Source organism: Oryctolagus cuniculus, chromosome 3 (assembly GCF_964237555.1).
Source record: "Oryctolagus cuniculus chromosome 3, mOryCun1.1, whole genome shotgun sequence".
Classification (NCBI taxonomy): domain Eukaryota; kingdom Metazoa; phylum Chordata; class Mammalia; order Lagomorpha; family Leporidae; genus Oryctolagus; species Oryctolagus cuniculus.
Window position 1 is genome coordinate 81,604,824 of NC_091434.1, and position 23,091 is coordinate 81,627,914.

The window sequence follows — 23,091 nt, forward strand, 5'->3', positions numbered from 1 at the left end:
AACGGAGAAATCACAGTAGACAAGTGGTTTCAGCCTTACCCTGCCTCCCCTCCTTTTCTTCCCTGCTCCAAGAGAAATCTTACGTGGCAGCTCAGCCTGCTGAAAAACAGAGCTGCCCTAGTTAAGTGAGGGAGGCACCTTGAGACCTCCCTGGTTGAATCCTCCGCCACACACCAAACTGAACATCACTGCTGTCCACTCTTCTCCACTGGCAGCCTGTTCCCAGGAAGCCCCAATTCCACAGAGTGCTAGAGAAGGCAGGAGTGAAAGTAAACAAGTGTGAAATCAACGTATCTCCACAGTGCAGATCCAGAGCTCTTTGGAAAGGGTCCCTAGATTCAATAAGGGTGGGGATAATTAAGAACGGATTTCAGGTATGGTAGGTCTCCTGGAAAGCCTTCCTTAGAGCTGGCCTTGGCAGATCCTGCCTCTGTGGGTGGGGACAGTGATAGAAGCTGTGCAGGGCTTCGCATGATAGGTAGCCATATAGATAACACATATTAAAACAGGTGAATTAAAACATAAGAGATTATACAGAATGAGTATAAATGGTGCTCATTTGTGTATTAATTTTTGAGATTAGATTGATCCAAGAATTTTTATGTGGAAATCAAAGATCTCAAAACTTATTTTGGATCCTTTATTTTGGGCAAAATTTACCTGAAGGAAACATTCACCTGAATAGCACAAACTTTAACCATTACATTTAAATGTTCAAAAAAAAATTAAATTTTATGTCAGAGTTTAGCCAACAACAGATATTTAAATGGCAACAATGGTCCCAAAAAAAGTTCACAAAGGATTGATTGTGAAAAAGAACAAAATGCATACATACAGCTGATGGGTAGAAAAACGCCAGGCCAACAAGAGCAATAAGAGGAAGAGCCAGAAACTTCATGTTTTTTTTACAAAATGGGGTCATGTTTCCTAATGGCCAAAGCCAAAATAGAAAACAGAGCTGTTCCCATGATCCAGTCCTCACAGTGTGGGGAGCATCCAGGGAGTCACGGGTACTGTCACCGTTACTGGTGCTGAGACCTGGAAGAACTCCCCTGAGGAGTGTCACTGAACAGCTGCCGTGTTGTTCAGTGAGCCCCACCTTTGAAAACATCTTTATACACATTGATGTAATGGAACCATAGAGCCCTCCTAACTCAGACTGTATAAAACTCTATTCACTTCAAAGTAGCATTGAGAACAGGGAAAGAGCACAAGCTCATATGCTTGGCTGTTGTATTTGCCTTCAGCAGAGAAACAGTGAGTGTGGTAAACATTGGAAAAGGCAAAAAGAGAATGTAAACAGTTAACAAAAATGTGACCCTTGTGGACTTCTCTTAACTACACGTAACGAAAGAATACTAACATTACCCGAATGGACAGTCATAATAGCAAAATTGAGACTTTCTATGTTTATTGAAATTTATTGACAATAGCAAAATTGGAGGCAAATATTAAATATGCATCAGAAAGAACTATGTGATTTCATGGTAATTTATTGGAAATAGAAAAATTGGTGCATAAAACTTAAAAATCCATCAGTGGAAAATATTCAGTGGGTGTTCATTTGTAACCTGCTGAAATTGTGTATAGGAGAGAATAGGTATTTTCATGTACCTGTGTCTCCATCGGGTGTTATGGGTTAGCATTAACCACATTTCTTAATAACATTCAAAATTATGTTTAACCTCACTTCTAACCTGGCAGCTGAAGAGCGTACTGTGTTTCAGCCTGTATTAGCCCCGTCCCTTTTTCTTTCCAACCTGCCATTTCTGTTGTTTAATTCAAATTAAGCCTTATTTCAATCCAATTGTAAGTCATATAAAGGAGCTGCTTTGTGTGTCAGCTTTAACAGTCATCTCTCCTAAAGCATCTGTTCCTGTAATTGGCAGGGATAGATGCTTTACATCCATTGCATTGCATTACAACTTATTTTGTTACCAGGCAGTAGTTTTGGTGCTAATACTGACCTTGGACTGTCCCTGAGCGTTCTGTTTGACTTGGTTGGTATATGTCTATTTTGACACCAGCACCACTTTCTAAGTTGTGATTTCTTCATAATATTTAGAAATCAATGCTAGGGCTGGCCCTTCTACACAACCTCCAAATGGAGCTTTACTTTTGCAAAATCTGTCACTTAAGATTAATTTTATAATAATGTGTGAAATTTCTTCCAAGGGACTCTGGTATTTTGCCTGATTCCCTGTTCCTTTAAACAGTGTACCAAATGTAATGTAACCTTCTCAGTAACTTCAGAGTCACCACATTAAGACAATCTGTGATGGCCGGTTCCCATCCAGTGATGCTCACGTGATCTGTCGAGACTCTATGGGGTTGTTGGCGCTCCTGCCAAGCCCCCATCTTCTCATGCATTTGTTTTTGTGGCCTGTCGCTAGTTGTCGCTGCTTATTGTGTAGCTGCCCTACTCTTACCCCTTCTTTCCCCAGTTTCCTGTTTTGGATCTGTTGTGATCTGGGAAAGCAAAAGAGACCTGCTCATTGAAAATGTTTGTAAAGCTGTGGACAAATAAGTTTTGAACGAGGGCCTTTCTTAGGTGGTGTTTTTTATATTATGTCTTTTTTTTTTAACACTTTAGGCCATCACCCAGCTGTTTTGGGTAACTGGAGGCTATTACTCCATTTATTTTGAGCTGCATTTTAGGTAAATGATATTTTTAACGGAGCCCTAGTATGAAAATTATTTTATGTTCTGAGTATCTAATGGCTATACTTACTTTAATTCGAAAAGTAGAGTTGGTCTCTAGCATGAACGTGTTTTGTTGCTGACGGGGTAAAGCTGGGAGGACGGTTCCCTATTTCTGCTTCGTTAAAAATCCTTTTTCTCTGAAGTTCATCCCCACTGCCACCTTCCTTTTTTTAACCTTGGTTGGCAAATTAGTTGTCATTTCTTTTCTTTTTCCTTTTTTTTTTTTTTTTTTGACGGGCAGAGTCAGACAGTGAGAGAGACAGAAAGGTCTTCCTTCTGTTGGTTCACCCCACAAATGGCTGTTCCGGCCTGTGCGCTGCGCCAATCTGAAGCCAAGAGCCAGGTGCTTCCTCCTGGTCTCCCATGTGGGTGCAGGGCCCAAGCACTTGGGCCATCCTCCACTGCCTTCCTGGGCCACAGCAGAGAGCTGGACTGGAAGAGGAGCAACCGGGACTAGAACCCGGCACCCCGACATGGACTAGAACCTGAGGTGCCAGCACCGCAGGCGGGGGATTAGCCTAATGAGCCCCCGCGTTGGCCAGTTGTCATTTCTTTTTGGTAACTACTGGACACCCTGGAAATCCTGAACACCAAAGGGCTGCCCCACCCCGTCCTGTGAGGGAGGCTCCTCCCTCCAGGTGATAGAGCACTGGGAGGCGGGGCCTGAAGCCAGCCCTGCACCACAGCTCTTCAGGCCTGAGATCTGTGAGGGCGTTTCCATATCTGTTGCCTGATCAGAAACAAAGCAAAGTACACTTTTACTCTTTGCATCATCATAAGAGTGGCTTAAAAACCAACCATGTTTTACCTTTCAGGTTACGGTTTTGTCGACTTCGACAGTCCTGCAGCGGCTCAGAAAGCTGTGTCTGCCCTGAAGGCTAGTGGGGTTCAAGCTCAAATGGCAAAGGTGAGTTGAGCGCCATCCATCGCTTCTCTATGCCATAGCTTTGGTCCTGAAGCCCGAGACATGTTTTCCCGTCACCATCTGCATTCCCTCCGCCTCCTCTGTAGCCCAAGTTCCTTCTACCTCTACATCCTCAAAATCTGCTATGCCAAAAAGTATTCCTTATAATCTAATGTGTGAATAGGGATTTATAAATGAATAAAATTCGTATAGCAAATTACATAACCTCACAAATCAAGAAATAGCACCAGATTTTCTCAAGTAGTCAGGTGTTTTTGAATCTTTAAGATAGAATCTGGGCCGGCACCGCGGCTCACTAGGCTAATCCTCCACCTTGCGGCGCCAGCACACCGGGTTCTAGTCCTGGTTGGGGTGCCGGATTCTGTCCCGGTTGCCCCTCTTCCAGTCCAGCTCTCTGCTGTGGCCAGGGAGTGCAGTGGAGGATGGCCCAAGTACTTGGGCCCTGCACCCGCATGGGAGACCAAGAGAAGCACCTGGCTCCTGCCATCGGATCAGCGCGGTGCGTCGGCCGCAGTGTGCTGGCCGCGGCGGCCATTGGAGGGTGAACCAACGGCAAAGGAAGATCTTTCTCTCTGTCTCTCTCTCTCACTGTCCACTCTGCCTGTAAAAAAAAAAAAAAAAAAAAGATAGAATCTGTGGTTTCTTTTTTTCTAATTTATTTTAAAAAATGAAAGAGTTAGAGAAAGAGGGATAGACAGAGAGATTTCCATCCGCTGGTTCACTTCCCAGATAGTGGAGCTGCCAAGGATGAGCCAGGTTGAAGCCAGGAGCTTCTTCCAGGTCTGCCATGTAGGTGGCAGGGCCCCAAACACCTGGGTCATCTGCTGCATCTTTTTCTAGGCCATTAGTAGGGAGCTGAATCAGAAGTGAAACAGCTGGGACACAAACCGGTGCCCACATGGCATGCTGGCCTTGCAGGTTTTACCTGCCATGCCACAACACCAGTCCCCTGCACTGTTTTTTATAAAACATTTTAAGTGTTTGTTTATTTTCATTGACTTGAAAGGCAGATTGTGAGAGAGGTATGTTCCATTGGCTGGTTCACTCCCCATATACCTGTAACAGCCATTGTTGGACCAGGCCAAAGCCAAGAGCCCAGAACTCCATCTGGGTCCCCAACATGGGTGGCAGGGGCCAAGCACTTGAACCATCATCTGCTGCCTCCCAGGAGCATTTAGTGGGAAGCTGGATCAGAAGCAGAGCTGATTCCTCTGATACCAGATGTGGGCATCCAAAGCAGCTGCTTAATATGCTGTGTCACAACATCCTCCCCTTAAAAATAATTTCAGAGGCTGGCACTGTGGCGCAGTGGGTTAAGGCACTGGCCTGAAGCGCCGGCATCCCATTAGGGGCGCCAGTTCAAGACCTGGCTGCTCTACTTCTGATCCAGCTCTCTGCTATGGCCTGGGAAGGCAGTGGAAGATGGCCCAAGTCCTTGGGCCCTGCACTTGCGTGGGATACCAGGAAGAAGCTCCTGGCTCCTGGCTTCAGATCATCACAGCTCCGGCCGTTGCAGCCAACTGGGGAGTGAACCAGCGGATGGAAGACCTCTCTCTGCCTCTCCTCTCTGTGTAACTCTTTCAAATAAATAAATAAATCTTTAAAAAAAATAATTTCTGAGTGTCACTGCTTAGAGTCAACACACTGAAGGTGCAGTTCACAAGGTAAGTGTTTATAGGACGTCATATTTTTAAAGAGTATGGAACTGGCACATTACATGCTTTGTACAAATATACTGGTAGTTTCTAATGCAAATATTGGCTACAGATGCTAGTCTGTACCAGAGTCCTTCATTTTTAGATATCATTCTCGGGATGATACTATTCAGTAGTTTGATAAGGTCTTTATTCATGACTATTTCCAATGGATTTTCAGTATTTTAGATATGGAATATTGTTGAAAATTTCACAGATTTTTAAACAGAGATCATGTTTCTTAGTTTATATGTTAGTATGCATGAATATTAGTTGCAGTGCAATAGAATATTTTTCTTGAAAATTTATCATTTCATAGTTCACCTCCCAGGTTTTTATCTGGAATATCATAATTTATGAACATAATTGCTGTAGCTAGTCATTGTCTGTTTTCACATTAGATTTTTCATCAAACTTACAAAGCTGAAGCTGCCAACTTTCTTTTTCAAAAGTAATGATGCCTGAGACAGTTTTGATGAACTTGGAAAAGTTCATCTTATGTGATCTAAATCACTAGACCAGAGGCGATGTAATTCTGGAGCCAAAGGGACAAATTGGTGTTCTCCTAACTGCATTTTCAAGTGGCCATGATGCTTTTGAAGAAGAACTGAGATTCAGAGAGTCACCCTCATAATGGCAAGCATCTCTTGAGTGTTTCTGTTCTGTGACAGACATGTCCAGGAGTTACTATTGACTAAATTGATATTTGTGCCCCGTCTTTATTGCCTTACTGTGAGCTGGGGTCACATCCTAAAGCCTAGTCCCTGCAGTGCAGATTTAGAAACATTTGTGTAATTATGGGGATTTTTTCCATCTGTGTTCCTTCAGTTACTATGGAAAGTATTTTCAAGTCTGAAACTCAGTAGTTTGATATGTTGAGCATTCTTTTTGAAAGAGCAATAATTTTTATATTACCTGGCTTCATGAGACACAGAGAGAAGTCATTTTATACTACCCTTTGCTACTTCTGAATAGTAGCACATTATCATTCCCTGAGGAGCAGTCATCTGTCCATAGTAAAGAAAGTTTATGGAAGTAAAAGGGAAATGTCTTTAAGAGGGTAAGTCACCTGCTGAGGCCTCAAGACTACTGAAGAAATTGTTTGCAGCTACTAGGATAGAGATTGAATTTGAATAAAAGAATCAATACAAAGATTTTAAGATTTCATAAAAGGTGTTGATTGTCTTTCTACGGTAGTTTGCCATTAACATTTTTAAAGCTTTACATTGAGGTGGATTGACTGGATTTTCTTGAATATGTAGTAAGAAGAAGAAAATAAAACTATAAACACTAAGTACCATGATGATATTGTCTATCCTACAGAGCAACTTCCTGTGGCACTGTTGAAAGACAGTGGTTATGAGTTTTTGTAGACATGTTCTAGGAGTATGTGATACTTTGCAGAATGTTTCATATGGTTCTGTAAACAGTAGGTGATCAGACATTCTAGAAGCAAGACCTTTAGGGCTCACTCGGAAAACAACTCTTTCCTTTACTCAGTGACACTTGTGGTTCCACTTTTGGGTAAATCTGAAGCAGATATGACTATTCCAGCCACTCTCTTTCTTTTCTTTTTTTAACTTTTATTTAATGAATATAGATTTCCAAAGTACAGCTTATGGATTACAATGGCTCTCCCCACCCATAACTCACCTCCCACCCGCAACTCTAACCTCTCCCGCTCCTTTTCCCTTCCATTCACATCAAGATTCATTTTCAGTTCTCTTTATATACAGAAGATCGATTTAGCATATATTAACTAAAGATTTCAACAGTTTGCACCCACGCAGAAACTCAAAGTGAAAAATACTGTTTGAGTACTAGTTATAGCATTAAATCACAATGTACAGCACATTAAGGACAGAGATCCTACATGAGGAGTAAGTGCACAGTGACTCCTGTTGTTGACTTAACAAATTGACACTCTTGTTTATGGCATCAGTAATCACCTGAGGCTCTTGTCATGAGTTGCCAAGGCTATGGAAGCCTTTTGAGTTTGCCGACTCTGATCATATTTAGACACGGTCATAGTCAAAATGGAAGTTCTCTCCTCCCTTCAGAGAAAGGTACCTCCTTCTTTGATGACCTGTTCTTTCCACTGGGATCTCACTCGCAGAGATCTTTCATTTAGGTAATTTTTTTTTTTTTTTTTTGCCAGAGTATCTTGGCTTTCCATGCCTGAAATGCTCTCATGCAGCCACTTTCTTTCTTTCTTCCCTCCTTCCCTCCTTCCCTCCTTCCCTCCTTCCCTCCTTCCCTCCTCTCCTCCTCTCCTCCTCTCCTCCTCTCCTCCTCTCCTCCTCTCCTCTCCTCTCCTCTCTTTTTCTTTGCTTGCTTGCTTTTATTTAATCAATATAAATTTCTTAGGCACAGCTTTAGGAATATAGCAGTTCTTCCCCCTATACCCGCCCTCCCACCCCCACTGCTGTCCCACCTCCTACTCCCTCTCCCATCCCATTCCTCATTAAGATTTGGTTTTAATTATCTGTATATACAGAAGACCAACTCAGTATACACTAAGTACAGATTTCAACAGTTTGCACCCACGCAGACACACAAAGTATAAAGTCTTGTTTGAAGGCAAGTTTTACTGTTTAATTCTCATAGTACAACTCATTAAGGACAGAGGTCCTACATGGGGAGCAAGTGCCCAGTGACTCCTGTTGTTGATTGAACAATTGACACTCTTATTTATGATGTCAGTGATCACCTGAGGCTCTTGTCATGATTTGCCAAGGCTGTGGAAGCATTTTGAGTCCACAAACTCCATCAGTATTTAGACAGGGCCATAAGCAAAGTGGAAGTTCTCTCCTCCCTTCAGAGAAAGGTACTTCCTTCTTTGATGGCCCCTTCTTTCCACTGGCCACTGTGTTATTTCATAACATCCCTTCAGTTGCTTTTTTCCAGTCAAGTCTTTCTGGTTGGCGTTTCTTTGGTAGAATGCCTCTTGATTTTTCAGATCCAAACTCAGCTGTTTCTATCTGTATTTATATGTATCTGACTTCAGTACAGCATTTTAAAGCAGACACTGCATAGGGAATGTCTTGAGTTACATTCCAAATACACTTTGTAAGATGTGAAGAACACGTGCAGGGGTTTTGCAGACTGCTGAGAGCCAGCCAAAGGGATGTTGCTAGAGCTGAGAGAGACATCACAGCCTATAAAAGCAATTATTTGCTGGCAATATTGGTTATTTGGTGTTTAGAAAGCAGAATTTTAAAGGTCCATCCCAAAATAACTTTAGTACACAATATGTAATGAGTGTATTTAATTACATTTTAGGAAATTGTAAGAAAATAAAATACTTACATTTTAGGAAACATAGGTTGTGACTGACGTGTAGTACATAATTTTTCTCCTATTTTGAATCATGTGAACTAGGCTCCTCATCAATATATTAGTACTGACTATCTGATTTTCAAGAACAGATTATTGATGCTAAGTGCACGATACCTATAACTTAAATGTCCAAACCTGTCTATTTAACAAAAACGTTGAGTATCATGACACGATGTCAAAGATTTCCCTTTCCCTAGATCAGCTGTGCTCCAATGAGCAAGCTTGTAGTGGGATTGGAAGATGGTTTCCAACTCTCCCATCAGCTTGCTGGCTGTGGTTTTCAACCTCTCCTGGGTAAGAGCAGTAGAAAATGATGGGAAATCTCTTGACCTGACAATGATGTGATCTGGCATTGCTTTCTCTGACTGGGCAGTAAACTGATGCTTTCTCTCATGAAACGCTTTCAGCATTTTTCTGAGAACGCTACCCAGCTCTGCCCTCCCTCCCAAATTGATTTTTCCCCTGTAGTTCCTCGAAGCTAGAGAAGACATGCCCTTGGGCTAAACCCTTCTGCCCCTTCTAGTGGGGTTTCTTGCTCCACAGGCAACCATCCTTCCAAGAATAGTTCCTGCCCAGCCACATTTATAGGTCCCTTCACATCGCCTTTCTACTTTTAGATTCCTCGCTTTTGCTTTTTGAGTCAGGCATGGGTTATTGAATCCACCAAGCTCCATGAGGCCCCGACAGAGCTTCCTGGGTGGCCAGATGAAGCCTGCTTGCTTGACTGTCAGTGATAGGCAGGCAGCCCACATGGGGAGACTCAGAACACATCAATGTTTTTCTCATATAAATGTTGTGTTCTCAGCCTCTCCCGGCTCTTACAGACAGACAGAAGGTAGGTTCCCAGCCAGCTCCTTGCAGGTTCTCCTTAGGTGGTCTTGTCTGTCACTCTGGAATGTGGGACATCCATTGTTTTGGGGCTTCCTTCTGAAACAGAAAGAGGGCTGTTTTTTTAATCTGTTAAAAATACAGAGGGTTTCTTTAGATTGGTCCCCAAATACTTACCTAGGCATCATTTCCAATGCCTAGAATAGTAAGCAGCATATTATTAAACACACACATACACACAGCTTTTAAAGACATCTTTGCATTGTATTTAGTCAAAACTGTACTAAGTGTAGGTTGGCACTATGCATCATATCAACCATATACTTTCCCGAGGGTTGGTAATGTGCCTTGTTCAAAGATCTACTTGGAAGGCTTGATACTGTAAATTGGTCAGGAAAGGGGTCATATGTAGGGAGGACAGTACACAGGTTCTAGCTGTGTGCCAACATTCTGTATATTATGAATTTATTCAGGTCCCTGAAAATGACTTGAGTTTCCTGAGCCTATTTTTATTCTTCATTATCATTAAAGTTACAGAAGGTATTTTTAATGCCAGCAGTTCTTTTGTTCTATACCATAGAATGAAGGCTTTGAGTGTCTGAACTTGACTTAGCCTCTTGCTGTCTGGATAATAAGCACCTGTAACACATCTCTGGGGTGGAGGGAGGGGGGGGCTGTAAGAGGAAGTTTAGGTCTGGCTCCTGTAGTTGTAGGATAAGGGACCCAGGACAGCCTACTTTCCTCTATTGAATTAATCAGGATACTATAATATGTTGAAAACTGATATTGCCACATATTAAAGGCTTGCTTTCTTATGCAGTCAGAAAAAATAAGAAGCATTCAGTTGGAAGAGGGGATGTGTAACAATAATGTTGCTTGACACATTGACTTCCTGGGTTGTAAAATAACCCAACAGAAACTAAAAAAAAAGAGTTACAAATCTGCAATTTGAGAGCATTACAGACCACTGATTGTTTCTCATTCATGTTTAAATTTTCTGTGCCTTGCTTGGTACTGCCATACATAGATATCAAGTCATTTAAGTGAGGTGAAAAAAAAAAACTTTTTAGCTTGGGCAGATACTGAGAATTAAGAAAGGGGCATTTAAAGAGCGTGCGGCTTTGGTGTCCTGATGAAACTTACCAAATAGGAATTCCCTTGAGCCTTTTGTTGAACTTGAAAGAAGTTTTAGTTGTGGGCATTTTTCAAATAAAAGACATGGATTCTATGGAGAGAAAAGAAACGGGGATAATGAGCAAAAACGGTGTCAAACTCGAATCGGCATTGGTGCATCTATTCAGAGTGACTTCCATCAGCCTGCCAGTACCTCCTCGGGCGGGCTGGGGGTCAGCAGATTGGCGGGTGTGTTTGGCGGGTGGTAAGCTTGCACATTTTTTTTTTTTTCAATAAATAGGCAGTCAACAAGCAGGAATGTAATCTCCTGCCACCCCAAGGTCCCCTGTGCCCCAAGCAGTGGGCAGGCACATGCCGCTGAGCAGTTCTGCTGGTTGGTGAACCTATTCAGTACAAGAGAAAACAGATGTCTGCTCTTCCTGCCAAGTCCCTCTCTTGCCTTTTAGGAACCGTTCCACACGCACAGGGAGGCTTTGGTAATTTCTTTCAGACGACGAGTGAGTGCTTTACAGCATGTGCCACTTCCACGCCCCGCTTTGCTACTCAAGTGAACAGTAATAGTCGTTTATTCCTCTCCCAGCCAAAGTGGCACCAGTTTTCCACTTGTTGGAGAAGCCCTTGAACCCCATCACGTGTAGGGCATAGAGAAGGTCATTGGCCCTGTGGTTAGGTCTGGCCAAAGTACTGACAGAATAATTGTTGTTGTTGTTGTTGTTAGATTTATTTGCAAATCAGAGTTACATAGAGAGAGAAGGAGAGGCAGAGAGAGAGAGAGTCTTCCATTCGCTGGTTCACTCCCCAAGTGGCCACAATGACTGGAGCTGTGCCGATCCGAAGCCAGGAGACAGGAGCTTCCTCCAGGTCTCCCATGTAGGTACATGGGCCCAAGGACTTGGGGCCATCTTCTACTGCTTTACTAGGCCTAGCAGAGAACTGGATCGGAAGTGGAGCAGCCAGGTCTCAAACCAGTGGTCATATGGGATGCCGGCACTGCAGGTAGCAGCTTAACCCACTATGCCGGCACCTCCCCCCCCCCTTTATTTTTTTAAAGATTTAGTTATTTTTGTTGTTTTTTTTTTTCATTTTCAATTATCTTTATATACAGAAGATCGATTTAGTATATACTAAGTAAAGATTTCATCAGTTTGCACCCACACAGAACATAAAGTGTAAAATACTGTTTCAGTACTAGTTATAGCATTAATTCACATTGAAAACACATTAAGGACAGAGATCCTACATAAGGAGTAAGAGCACAGTGACTCCTGTTGTTGACTTAACAATTTGACACTCTTGTTTATGGTGTCAGTAATCTCCCTAGGCTCTAGTCGTGAGTTGCCAAGGCTATGGAAGCCTTTTGAGTTCGCTGACTTTGATCTTATTTAGACAAGGTCATAGTCAAAATGGAAATTCTCTCTTCCCTTCAGAGAAAGGTAACTCATTCTTTGATGGCCCGTTCTTTCTACTGGGATCTCACTCATAGAGATCTTTCATTTAGGTTTTTTTTTTTTTTTTTTTTTTTTTTTTTCCCAGAGTGTCTTGGCTTTCCATGCCTAAAATACTCTCATGGGCTCTTCAGCCATATCCGAATGCCTTAAGGGCTGATTCTGAGGCCAGAGTGCTGTTTAGGACATGCGCCATTCTATGAGTCTGCTGTGTATCTTGCTTCCCATGTTGGATTGTTCTCTCCCTTTTTGATTCTATCAGTTAGTATTAGCAGACACTAGTCTTGTTTGTGTGATCCCTTTGACTCTTAGACCTATCAGTGTGATCAATTGTGAACTGAAATTGATCACTTGGACTAGTGAGATGGCATTTGTACATGCCACCTTGATGGGATTGTATTGGAATCCCCTGGCACATTTCTAACTCCACCATTTGGGGCAAGACCGATTGAGCATGTCCATAGCTCTGTATGGCATACAACAGCTAATGATTGTACAGAGACTAAGCTGTCATCACTCAAGACCTAGCACCCATTGCTGCAGGTATCCTGTGATCTGGACACTATGAAGGTACTAGTGAAGACACATGGCTGCTTTAGGGATGAGATACTTTTGTGGTCAGTGCTGCCAGCTTGGAATTTCTTCCCATTCTTTTGTGTTTTGCTTTTTCATTTTAAAAGCACTACAACTTTATGGGTAACGTTTGCAGGAAGATTGACCATTTAAAAAGAAAGATAAATAACTTTCACTGTCAAAGTGATTCCCAAAGAAGAAACTTGAGAGTTCCTATTGAAAACAAATGCAGGGGCCAGTGCCGTGGCTCACTTGGTTAATCCTCTACCTGCGGCACCCATATGGGCGCTGGTTCTAGTTCTGGTTGCTCCTCTTCCAGTCCAGCTCTCTGCTGTGGCCCGGGAAGGCAATGGAGGATGACCCAAGTGCTTGGGCCCTGCACCCACATGGGAGACCAGGAGGAAGCACCTGGCTCCTGGCTTCAGATAGGCACAGCGCCAGCCATGATGGCCATTTGGGGAGTGAACCAACAGAAGGAAGATCTTTGTCTCTCTGTCTCACTGTCTACAACTCTACCTGTCAAATAAATAAAAAAAAAGAAAGAAAACAAATGCATAAAATCATAGGAAATATTTAGTCAAGTGTGTTTTCACTGTATAAAAGAGCAGGTTAAGAGCCCAACTTCGGGGCCTAGCATGTAAGACACTGGTTAGGATGCTGACATCCCTCATCAGAGTGCCTGCTCCAGCTCCCCGATCCTGGGTGCCCTGGGAGGCAGGGATGGTGGCTGACATAGATGGGTCCCTGCTCAATCTAAGGAGGCCTAGACTGAGTTTCCAGCTTTGGCCTGGCCCAGTCCCAGCTGTTGTGGGCATTTGTGGAGTGAACCATACAAGGGAGCTCAATGTCTCTCTTTCACTCTCTCCCTCTCAAATTTAAAAAAAAAAAAAAAAAAAAAAAAAAAAAAAAAAAACTTTTTTAAAGATAGATTTATTTATTTTATTTGAAAGGCAAAGTGACAGAGAGAAGGAGAAACAGAGAGAGAGAGAGAATATCTTCCATCTGCTGTTCCACTCCCCAAATAACGACAATGGCTATAGCTGGTCCAGGCCAGTCAGAAGCTTCAAACTCCATCTGGGTCTCTCACGTGGCTACAGGGACCCAAGTACTTGGAACATCTTCCGCTGCTCTTCCAGGCGCACCAGAAAGGAACTTGATGGGAAGTGGAACAGCCAGGTCTCGAACTGGCACCCATACGGGATGCCGGCATCGCAGCCAGCAGCTTAACCTGCCTCACCACAATACCAGCTCCGAATTGAAAAAGAAAAATTTAACTTTCTAGATTTTTGTTTTCACATTTTTTAATACCTCTCTCTTTGCAAACTTTCAAGTTGAATAAAGACTTTAAAGAATGTGCAATACTTAGTGTTTTAATAGGAGAAGCTAAAACGTATTTTAAAAGCATTTAATGCTACATTGTCAAATCTCTTAAAAATGCTTCATAAAGTCACATAACACTTTCCTGTGAGCATTCTTAACCATTAGCGATTGCAATTTTTATAACTAATTTTCAAAAGAAAGTCCACAATATTTTGATATATTTCTTATATCTTTGTCCAAAGATTGTTTTAATGCTCTTTAATTAGGGAGTTCCCGGTTTTTGTCTGACTCAGTATGAGTCAGAAGCCCAAGATAGGTCTGCTCCTGTCACTCCCCTGCCTCCGTGCCTCCAGAACCTCTCTATTTCTCAAGGTAAATATGGCTCTCAAGCTGCAGCTCTTCCTACTGTCTGCTCCCCACTCCCAGAGTACATGAAGTCATAGGATAAACACTGCTTATTTTCCTGCAGTATCTGCTTCTCTATTAAAACAAACCGCAATAGTTAGGGAGTAGATTGTGGTTAAGAAAAGACAAAGCATAAGACTTCAGTGAAGATTTGCAGCTCTGGCAAGGCTACTTGGGCTTCTTCCTTCGCTGTTCAGGATAGGTCGTCATTCTCTGTGCTGTGAGCACTGCGTACTTTGGGGGAAGAAAAGCCTCAGGGACCAACAAGATCAGATTCCTTAGGGGCAAACAGTTTGGCACAGCGAGTTAAGCTCCACTTGGGATGCCGGCATCTCATATTGGAGTGCCAGCTATTTGACTTTGAATATAGCTTCTTGCAGATGTGCCTGGAAAGCAGTGCATGGCAACTCAAGTACTTGGGTCCCTGCCACGCACATGGGAGACCCAGATGGACTTCCTTGCTCCTGGCTTCAGCCTGGCCCAACCCTGGCTGTTGCAGCCATTTGGGGAGTGAACCAGTGGATAGAAGATGGGTGGATCTCTCTCTCTCTTTCCTTCCACCTTTCAAAAAAATAAATCTTTAAAAATAGAAAAATCAAATCCTTAGATGGTTTCTCACATCTGGTTTCAGCCTCTTGATTTCTGCTTCCTCCTGTAGTTCCAACTCAGTGTCATGTCTTCCCAACAAAGTATTTCTTAATGTCCCTAAGACAGGCACCCCTGACTATCCTCCCATTGTCATTTGCTCATCTGCATACATCTCTGTTATAGCTTTCATTACCTTGCTTCTGTCTTGAGCTTTCAGAAGACAGTACAGGAATCATAGTCATTTTATAGCAAGGATCTGGGGAGTACAAGATGCACTGGAGATGTCCTTTAGCTGTATGAGGTCCCAGGGCTCTCCTTCAGACAGAGAGAACCTGTTAATATTGGCTGCTTCAGGACCTGACTACCAGAGTAGCAAAGAACCACCTGACTGGTGCCAGTGCTGTGGCACAGTGGGTTAACGCCCTGCCCTGAAACGCCAGCATCCCACATGGGTGTCGGTTCGAGACCCGGCTGCTCTACTTCTGATCCAGCTCTCTGCTATGGCCTGGGAAGGCAGTGGAAGATGGCCCAAGTCCTTGGGCCCCTGCACCCACGTGGGAGACCTGGAGGAAGCTCCTGGCTCCTGGCTTCGGATTGGCGCAGCTCCGGCCGTTGCAGCCAATTGGGGAGTGAACCATCAGATGGAAGACCTCTCTGTCTCTCTCTGTCTCTCTCTGCCTCTCCTATCTCTATGTAACTCTTTCAAATAAATAAATAAATCTTTAAAAAAAAAAAAAAAAAAAAAAGAGCCGCCTGACTCTGCAGGAGAGCCTCAGGAATTTGTCAGGTTAGAGCCAAAATGAGATGGCTAACAGAGGAGCTGTGGGTGTAATTGGGTCACGCTGGTTGAGGTATCAAATGAAATGGAAGTAAGGGGAACAGAATTTCGTATTTAAAATCATTTGTATTGCTTTCAACATTGCATCTGTTATTGTCCTATGTGTCTTAAGTCACTTTCCAGTTTTGAAGCGTTAAAAGATAGACTCTATATTACTGTCCGCAAAAGGTGTTCTTAGCATAAGATAATCAGTGGTAGCAGGCTAAATTGACCTCATTTCAACTGAGAGCCAACAGAGTTGCCATTTTGTTTGGCCTATGAAGGTATTGAAGCTAAAGGCTCAATTTGCTGTTGACTATTTGAAGATTTTAATTTCTTCTTGGACCCACTCTGAAAGTCAAGCATACAAGCTGGGAGCCACCTTTGGAATGAGCTTAGTTACATGCTGTTCTCATTGGTGTCGCAGCCAGGGAGGTTTTTTTGTTTTGTTTTGTTCTTTAAGAGGTTTATTTTATTTATTTGAAAGACAGAGTTACCGAGAGAGATAGAGCCAGAGAGAGAGGTCTTCCATCTGCTGGTTGACTCCCCAAATGACAGCAACGGTCAGAGCTGAGCTGATCTGAAGCCAGGAGCCAGGAGCTTCTTCCAGGTCTCCCAGGTGGGCACAGGGGCCCAAGAACTTGGTCCTTTTTCCACTGCTTTCCCAGGCCATAGCAGAGAGCTGGATCAGAAGTAGAGCAGCCGGGTCTCAAAGCAGTGCCCATATGGGATGCCAGCGCTTGCAGGCTGGGGCTTTAACCCACTACACCACAGCTTTGGCCCCATGGCCAAGGAGTTACGGGGCCGATACTTTTTGCCCGTAGTTTCTTGGTCTTTGGTAATTTTACTTCATGAAAATACCAGAATATTTCTGATTGCCTAGGATATCAGATCGTGTTGTAAAAGGAAATTGTTCACCGTTACATGCAGATTATATTAAAAAAATGTTTCATTTCAGGTTTAATTAATGCTAGTATATATTTGAAATTAGAGACTTTGTACAAATTCAAACATGCATAATACCTCACTTATATTTTTAAAGTCCAATGCCTTTCAAAAATCTAGAAAGTTCTAATGAGTATACTATTCTGTAGCCTGAGGCTAACACACCAGTTAATGACTTTACTAATAGTACTAATTAAAGAAAATCATCATCTCTCATATACTTCAATATGTAGAGATACAACTGGTTAGTAAGATCAAAGGAAAGTCTGGCTGCAAATTCATTAAGACTATATTAATCTCACAGTTGCAGAGGTGAAATTTGAGTTCATCAGAAAATAGTCCAGTTGTCAGATGAGCTTTTGTTTCTGCTAATCTGAATACCATGATCTTCACCGGTTCTCAGAAAATTCAGTTGTATGTCTGGTTTCAGCTGATTCTGTCTGAACAAAGGACAACTGGGTGAGAAATGATCAAACAGCATTGCTTCTCAGTTGTATTAAAATGCAGCTACTGATTCTGTAGGTCTGAGGTGGAGCCTGAAATTCCACATTTCTGATAAGCTTCTAAGATTTTCTCTACTCAGAGTTTATAATTGTATATTGTTTTGAGATTCCTTGTTTGGATTAATTTAGAAGCTCATTTTCCATGGGTGGTCACAACTCAGAAATAGAATGGACTCTACCATAGAGCAGAAGATGAGAATGTAGGCAAAACTCTCTTGAACTTTAGCGGACTTCACGGGCCTCTAAACTGAATTATTAGCAATAATAGCTTCCTGCACAATAACGTGCCTGAAATGGACTCCTAAAAATAGCAGTGGAGGAGAGGTTGGTTATTTTGGGAAACACTGCAAATAGCTGAGAGTTGTGGTTCCAGAGGGCAACCTTTCCAACTCAGAGTGGCTGCCAGCAGTGCCACTTCCCAGTCTGCTGGAGCTGCACAGATACTCCATGCTGTAGACATTATGTTCAAACTTGGGTGTTCTCTAGTTCCCATGGTCTTACTAGGAGGTTCAGAAGGACCTGAGCAAAACGAGTGGCTGAAACAGTTTTTTAACATAATATCTTCTGTTGGAAATAAATGGACAATTCTGTGTTCTGCTTTAGCAACAGGAACAAGATCCTACAAACCTGTATATTTCTAATTTGCCACTATCCATGGATGAGCAAGAACTTGAAAATATGCTCAAACCATTTGGACAGGTTATCTCTACCAGGATACTACGTGATTCCAGTGGTACAAGTCGTGGTGTTGGCTTTGCTAGGTAAGCATGCTGCCTTTCTTCACAATATTGACAGTAAAACCTCTGGTCTGATCATCCTAGAAAGTAAAAAACAACCAAAAAGAGAATTTCAGCCATGGTTATGGGCGTAAGTTGCACCATGAAGTTAAATTATATGTAAAGATGTAAAGATTGTTTTGCATTGTCTCAAATCTTTAGGCAGTATACTATGATTTGTTATTGTTGTTGTTGTTGTTGTTATTATTGTAGAGAGACAGAGTATCCCCCCCAAGCTGTTTCTCTCCCGGAAAGGCCTGCAATGCTAAGTGCTAGGCCAGGCCAAATCCAGTAACCCAGAACCCAGTCCAGGTTACCATGTAGTGCCATGGACCCAACCACTTGAGCCATCACCTGCTGCCTCCCAAGGTGCCCCTTACCAGGAAGATGGAATCAGGAGTGGAGCTGGAATTCGAAACCAGGCACTCCAGTATGGTTTACAAGCATCCCAAATGGTGCCCTCGCTTCCAAGCCAAACACCTGCCCTTCGTTAGGTTCAAGTATCCTAAGGACACTAAATACTTGGTGGCTTGTGACAAGAAACATGAGCAATAGTTCTGAAAGTATGTGACCTTAATATTTTAATTAGATCAGAATGGATGCCTTTTTTTTTTTTTTTTTAATTTGAGAGACAGAGAGAATTCCCTTCAGATGCCCACAATAACCAGGACTGGGATAGGCTGAAACTAGGAGCTGAGAATACAATCCAAGTCTCCTGTGTGGGTGACAGGAACCCAGCTGCTTGAGTTGTTGCCTCTGTCTCCCTGCACCTGCAGTAGCAGGAAGCTGGAGTCAGGAGCCAGAGCTGGATCTCAACGCAGGCACTCTGTTATAGGACAGAGGCTTCTTAAATGCTAGGCTAACCACTAGCTTCCTGACTTCTTAAAAATAATAATCAGTCTCCTCAATTTCATATTTCAGTATTTTTTTTCTCATTAGGTAGAAATTTGATTCACCATCAGCAATTAAGAAGGACCTGTCTAACCACCCTACACATTTAATAAATGCTTACATTTTATAATTTTCTGGTTTCAAAATTTTAAAGAAAATGTTCAGATGTCACAGGTACCTGCATCCCTTCTTGTTTTTATCCATTCTGTCCCAGGAAGATACTTAAGTAATTTTGTTTCTAAAGGAAATATATTAAACAGATAAAGCTTTGATTTTTGCCAGGGTTCTAATCCAAAAGCCCACATCCAAAAGCTGATTTTACCTGATGAGTCTCCAGGAGCATATTAATGTGCTGTAACAGTTGATATCTAATGTTTTCAATTATTGACTTTGATTCCAGAGGAAAAATTGCTTTCATATACAAATGACAATCCCAGTCCTGTGATATCAACAAAGCATTGCATATTATTTTACATATCAGAGAACTGCGGCAAAAAGGGGCCTTTCCTTCTTACCTGGCTGAAGCAAGGACTAGTAGCTGGTTCTTGTGGCTCTCTTAGTCCATTGTTCTTTCTTTTCTAATCAAATTGAAATCTCCGAGGAGTAAGTCTCCAAGGCCAGCATCTCCAGTGTACCCACTTCACTGGTTAGAAGGATCCAGGTGACACACAGCTCTGCATCATCTATAATATCCTTCTAAAAGCAGATGAATTAGTGCCATTTATGCATTCAAAACCAAAACTCAATTATACTTTTCATTGTTACCATCCATTAAAATGAAGGTGTAACTCTCTCTTCAGACTATAACACATTTAGGATAGATTATTTAATGTTTCTTCCATTAAAGAAAAACAAGTCGGTCATTGAACTTCCCAGAAGTGTTTTTCAAATGTTTTAGGTACCTGTCAGTATATGAGTGTGCTTCAAAAAGTTCATGAGAACTGCATGTTGTGGGAAAAAACATGCATGGATTTCAAATTTTTTGCACCAAAATAAATTTATCTTCCATTTTCCCTGAATTTTTGGAAATACAATCAGAATAACTTGCAGAGTTAGGCTCCATCCTTTAATTACTGCTTTGAAGCCAAGATGCCAAGCTATGTTATTGACTTAACTAGTATAAATCCTGAAGTAAACCTAAAAACATATAAGGCACACCTTTTCTGGTTGGCACTAGTTGCCATCATGAGTGTTTAGTCTCAGTTCTGTGAATATGTGAAAGGAATGACCAGCTGTTTATTTTTTGGAGACACAATGAGATAGAGACAGAACTCTCATCCACTAGTTCACGCCCCAAATACCCACAGCAGCCCACGCTGAGCAGGCCAAATCCAGGAGCCGGGAAGTCAGCTGACATCTCTCAAGTGGGTTTCACAGACCCAACTACTTGAACCATCACTTCCTGCCTCCCAGGGTGCACATTAGCAGGAAACTGAAATCACAAACCGAGCGGGAACTTGAACCCAAGCACTCTCATATGGGATGCGGGTGCCCCAGGCTGCAGCCTAAACTCTTGGCCAGATTCCCACCCTCCAGGCCGCTCAGAAATAGCCAATATTCTAGCAAGTAGCAAATACACTAGTATTACACGCTGTTGTTTTTAACTCAGTGTCTTAACTATTGTGTACTGGTTTTCAGTTTGCCGACAAGTAAATAAAACTATATATCCTTCGTGCTTGATAGTAAACACATGAATAAGTTATTCTGTCTTTTATGGTTCAGAATGTACTCTGGTTATCAGTTGTCATTGTACTGTACAAATACAATATAGGTAAAAGAATAATCTTTCTTTTTATCACAGCCATGTTTTGCTAGCTTTCATTTGTATCTGGAAAGCCCTATAAGAATGTTTCTGTATGCAAAGAACAGAATGAAAACTAAGAGACTCTTAAATATTTATAAATATTCTACATTTGTGTTTAAATAGGATGGAATCAACAGAAAAATGCGAAGCTGTTATTGGTCATTTTAATGGAAAGTTCATTAAGACACCGCCAGGAGTTTCTGGTATGTTGTTCAACATTTTATCCCTAGTCTTTTATATCATGTGGGTATAACTTCAGCACAGGGTGACCTGTCTATCAAAAACAAGAAGCCCTCAGGTCACCATTTAAAATTTTCTTTGGATTGCAAGTAAGACTTTAAACGTCTGTCTCTGGGCCTTGGACGTTGAACTGTCAGTGGAAGCAGACCCAGCCGAAGGAGCCCTGTGACCTGGGGAGCAGCACAGCGCAGGCACGGCTGCTGCTTGGCTGTGTCAGCTCTCTCCGGACCCACCTAGTCGCCGTCCCAGCAAGCTGCCCAGCACTGGGTCGCGTCGCCAAGGCGGGTAACGCCTTTCCCATCCCTGGAGCTCACGCCCAGGGCTGCTGCGTCCCCTCCACTCCAGCCACCACCTCCTCACTCCACCGTGTGGTGTCATCTTCGTGCACACCGTGTGTCAGAAGCTGTCCATCCCAAGGTCACGCTGACTCTGGCTCGGCTGGAACCTGATCGGAGATGCAATGGGATCCTTCCATTCCCATTATTTACTGGTCTTTCTGTTCCTGTTTCCTGTCCCTGCCGAATCCGGTCTCCACCTTGAGCGCTGCGTCTGTTTTCTTCTGTGGCTTGCTCAGCTTTGTTACACTGTCCTGGTCACACCTGCCTGGCAGGACGCCTCCCCTGATCCTGTTACCTCTGCAAACCGCTGCTGTGTGAGACTCCACAGCGGGGATGTACCCTGACAGAGGCACCGTTAGGTGTTCATTGTTGTTGATGTTTCACAGACTGTACTCGCTCACCTAGAGAGTGGAACCCCCTTCTCCCCCAGGCCACATCAGTCTTAGAGGCCACCGTTGTGTCTGTGGTCTGTCACGGATGGACACACTTTGACGTGGCACGCGTCCGCAAACGTCTTCAGCCCGACCAGTCCCTCGGCACGGCTGCTCCGTGCTGGACGTCCTCGCCCTTCCCGGCAGCAGTGCCGGTGTTGCGCAGCCTCTCTGCAGTCTGCTCCCTAACTCGAAGCAGATGACTTCCCTTCCTGCTCGATGATTGAAGTGGAGATCATCAGGCAGAAGCGCCACGAGCTTCCTGCTTCTTCCCGGCAAGGGGACCTGTGCCCAGTTCCCGGGCTTCTCTCCTTCCTCCGGGGCATGGGTTCCAGAGCTGCCTTTGAGATCCCGTCCCTTCAGGGTCTCGTTCTGCTAACTACGCCCTCCCTCCTCCTCCTCCTGGTAAAATTTCAATCTGTGTCTTGCTCTTCTTTTTTCCCCAACAAAACCAAAAACTTACTTTCAATCTATGGCAAGAATAATTGGTGGAGAAATGGGAGAAAATGCACAAACACTAAGTTGTAGAAAGAAACTTTGTGAACAGAACAGCAATAGACATTTCTTAAAATCACAGAATCTGATGAAAACTCTGGCAAAATTTTTCTAGAAAAAAAGATGCCCATTTGCGTTTGAGGTCATTTAAGTCTTTGCAGTCTTGAAACTAAGCAAATCTGAGCACTCTTCACCTCCCTCTTTTGTGAACTTTTTTATTTTTTTTTTTTATTTTTATTTTTTGACAGGCAGAGTAGACAGTGAGAGAGAGACAGAGAGAAAGGTCTTCCTTTGCCGTTGGTTCACCCTCCAATGGCCATCGCAGCCGGCGCACCGCGCTGATCCGATGGCAGGAGCCAGGTACTTATCCTGGTCTCCCATGGGGTGCAGGGCCCAAGCACCTGAGCCATCCTCCACTGCACTCCCGGGCCACAGCAGAGAGCTGGCCTGGAAGAGGGGCAACCGGGACAGAATCCGGCACCCCGAACGGGACTAGAACCCGGGTGCCGGCGCCACAAGGCGGAGGATTAGCCTAGTGAGCCGCGGTGCCACTTTCTTTTGTGAACTTTTATGTCTAACCTTCCTCACGTCCCACTCACATCTCAGCTCTGTACGATCTTGACATCTTCCCTAGCATATAACTGACACGGCACTTGGTGAGCACCTGCTAGGGTGCTTGTGACAGAACACCACAGACGGAGTAGCTTCCTCAGCAGACACCTAGTGTCTGGGTTCGGGGGCACATGGTCCAAGTGAATGGCAAGGTTGTGAGGGAGGATCCACTCCACGAATTTCCTCAGCCTACAGGGGCCATCTTCTCCCCTTCTATACCCATTTGCCTCTTCAGTGACATTGGATTAAAGCTCACCCCAGTGAACTCATTTGAGGACTATCTCT

The 23,091-nt window shown here is 43.3% G+C and overlaps 1 protein-coding gene across 21 annotated transcripts in view; it reads left to right on the plus strand.

The window, feature by feature from the left end:
- Positions 1–23,091, plus strand: part of RBMS1 (RNA binding motif single stranded interacting protein 1) — a 241,187-nt gene that overhangs the window by 190,543 nt on the left and 27,553 nt on the right. For all 21 annotated transcript variants that reach the window (XM_051849539.2, XM_051849537.2, XM_051849535.2 and 18 more), the window contains 3 exons: positions 3,519–3,610; positions 17,823–17,980; positions 20,814–20,893. In XM_051849539.2, the coding sequence (XP_051705499.1) occupies positions 3,519–3,610; positions 17,823–17,980; positions 20,814–20,893 (330 nt within the window). The remainder of the gene's footprint in view (positions 1–3,518; positions 3,611–17,822; positions 17,981–20,813; positions 20,894–23,091) is intronic.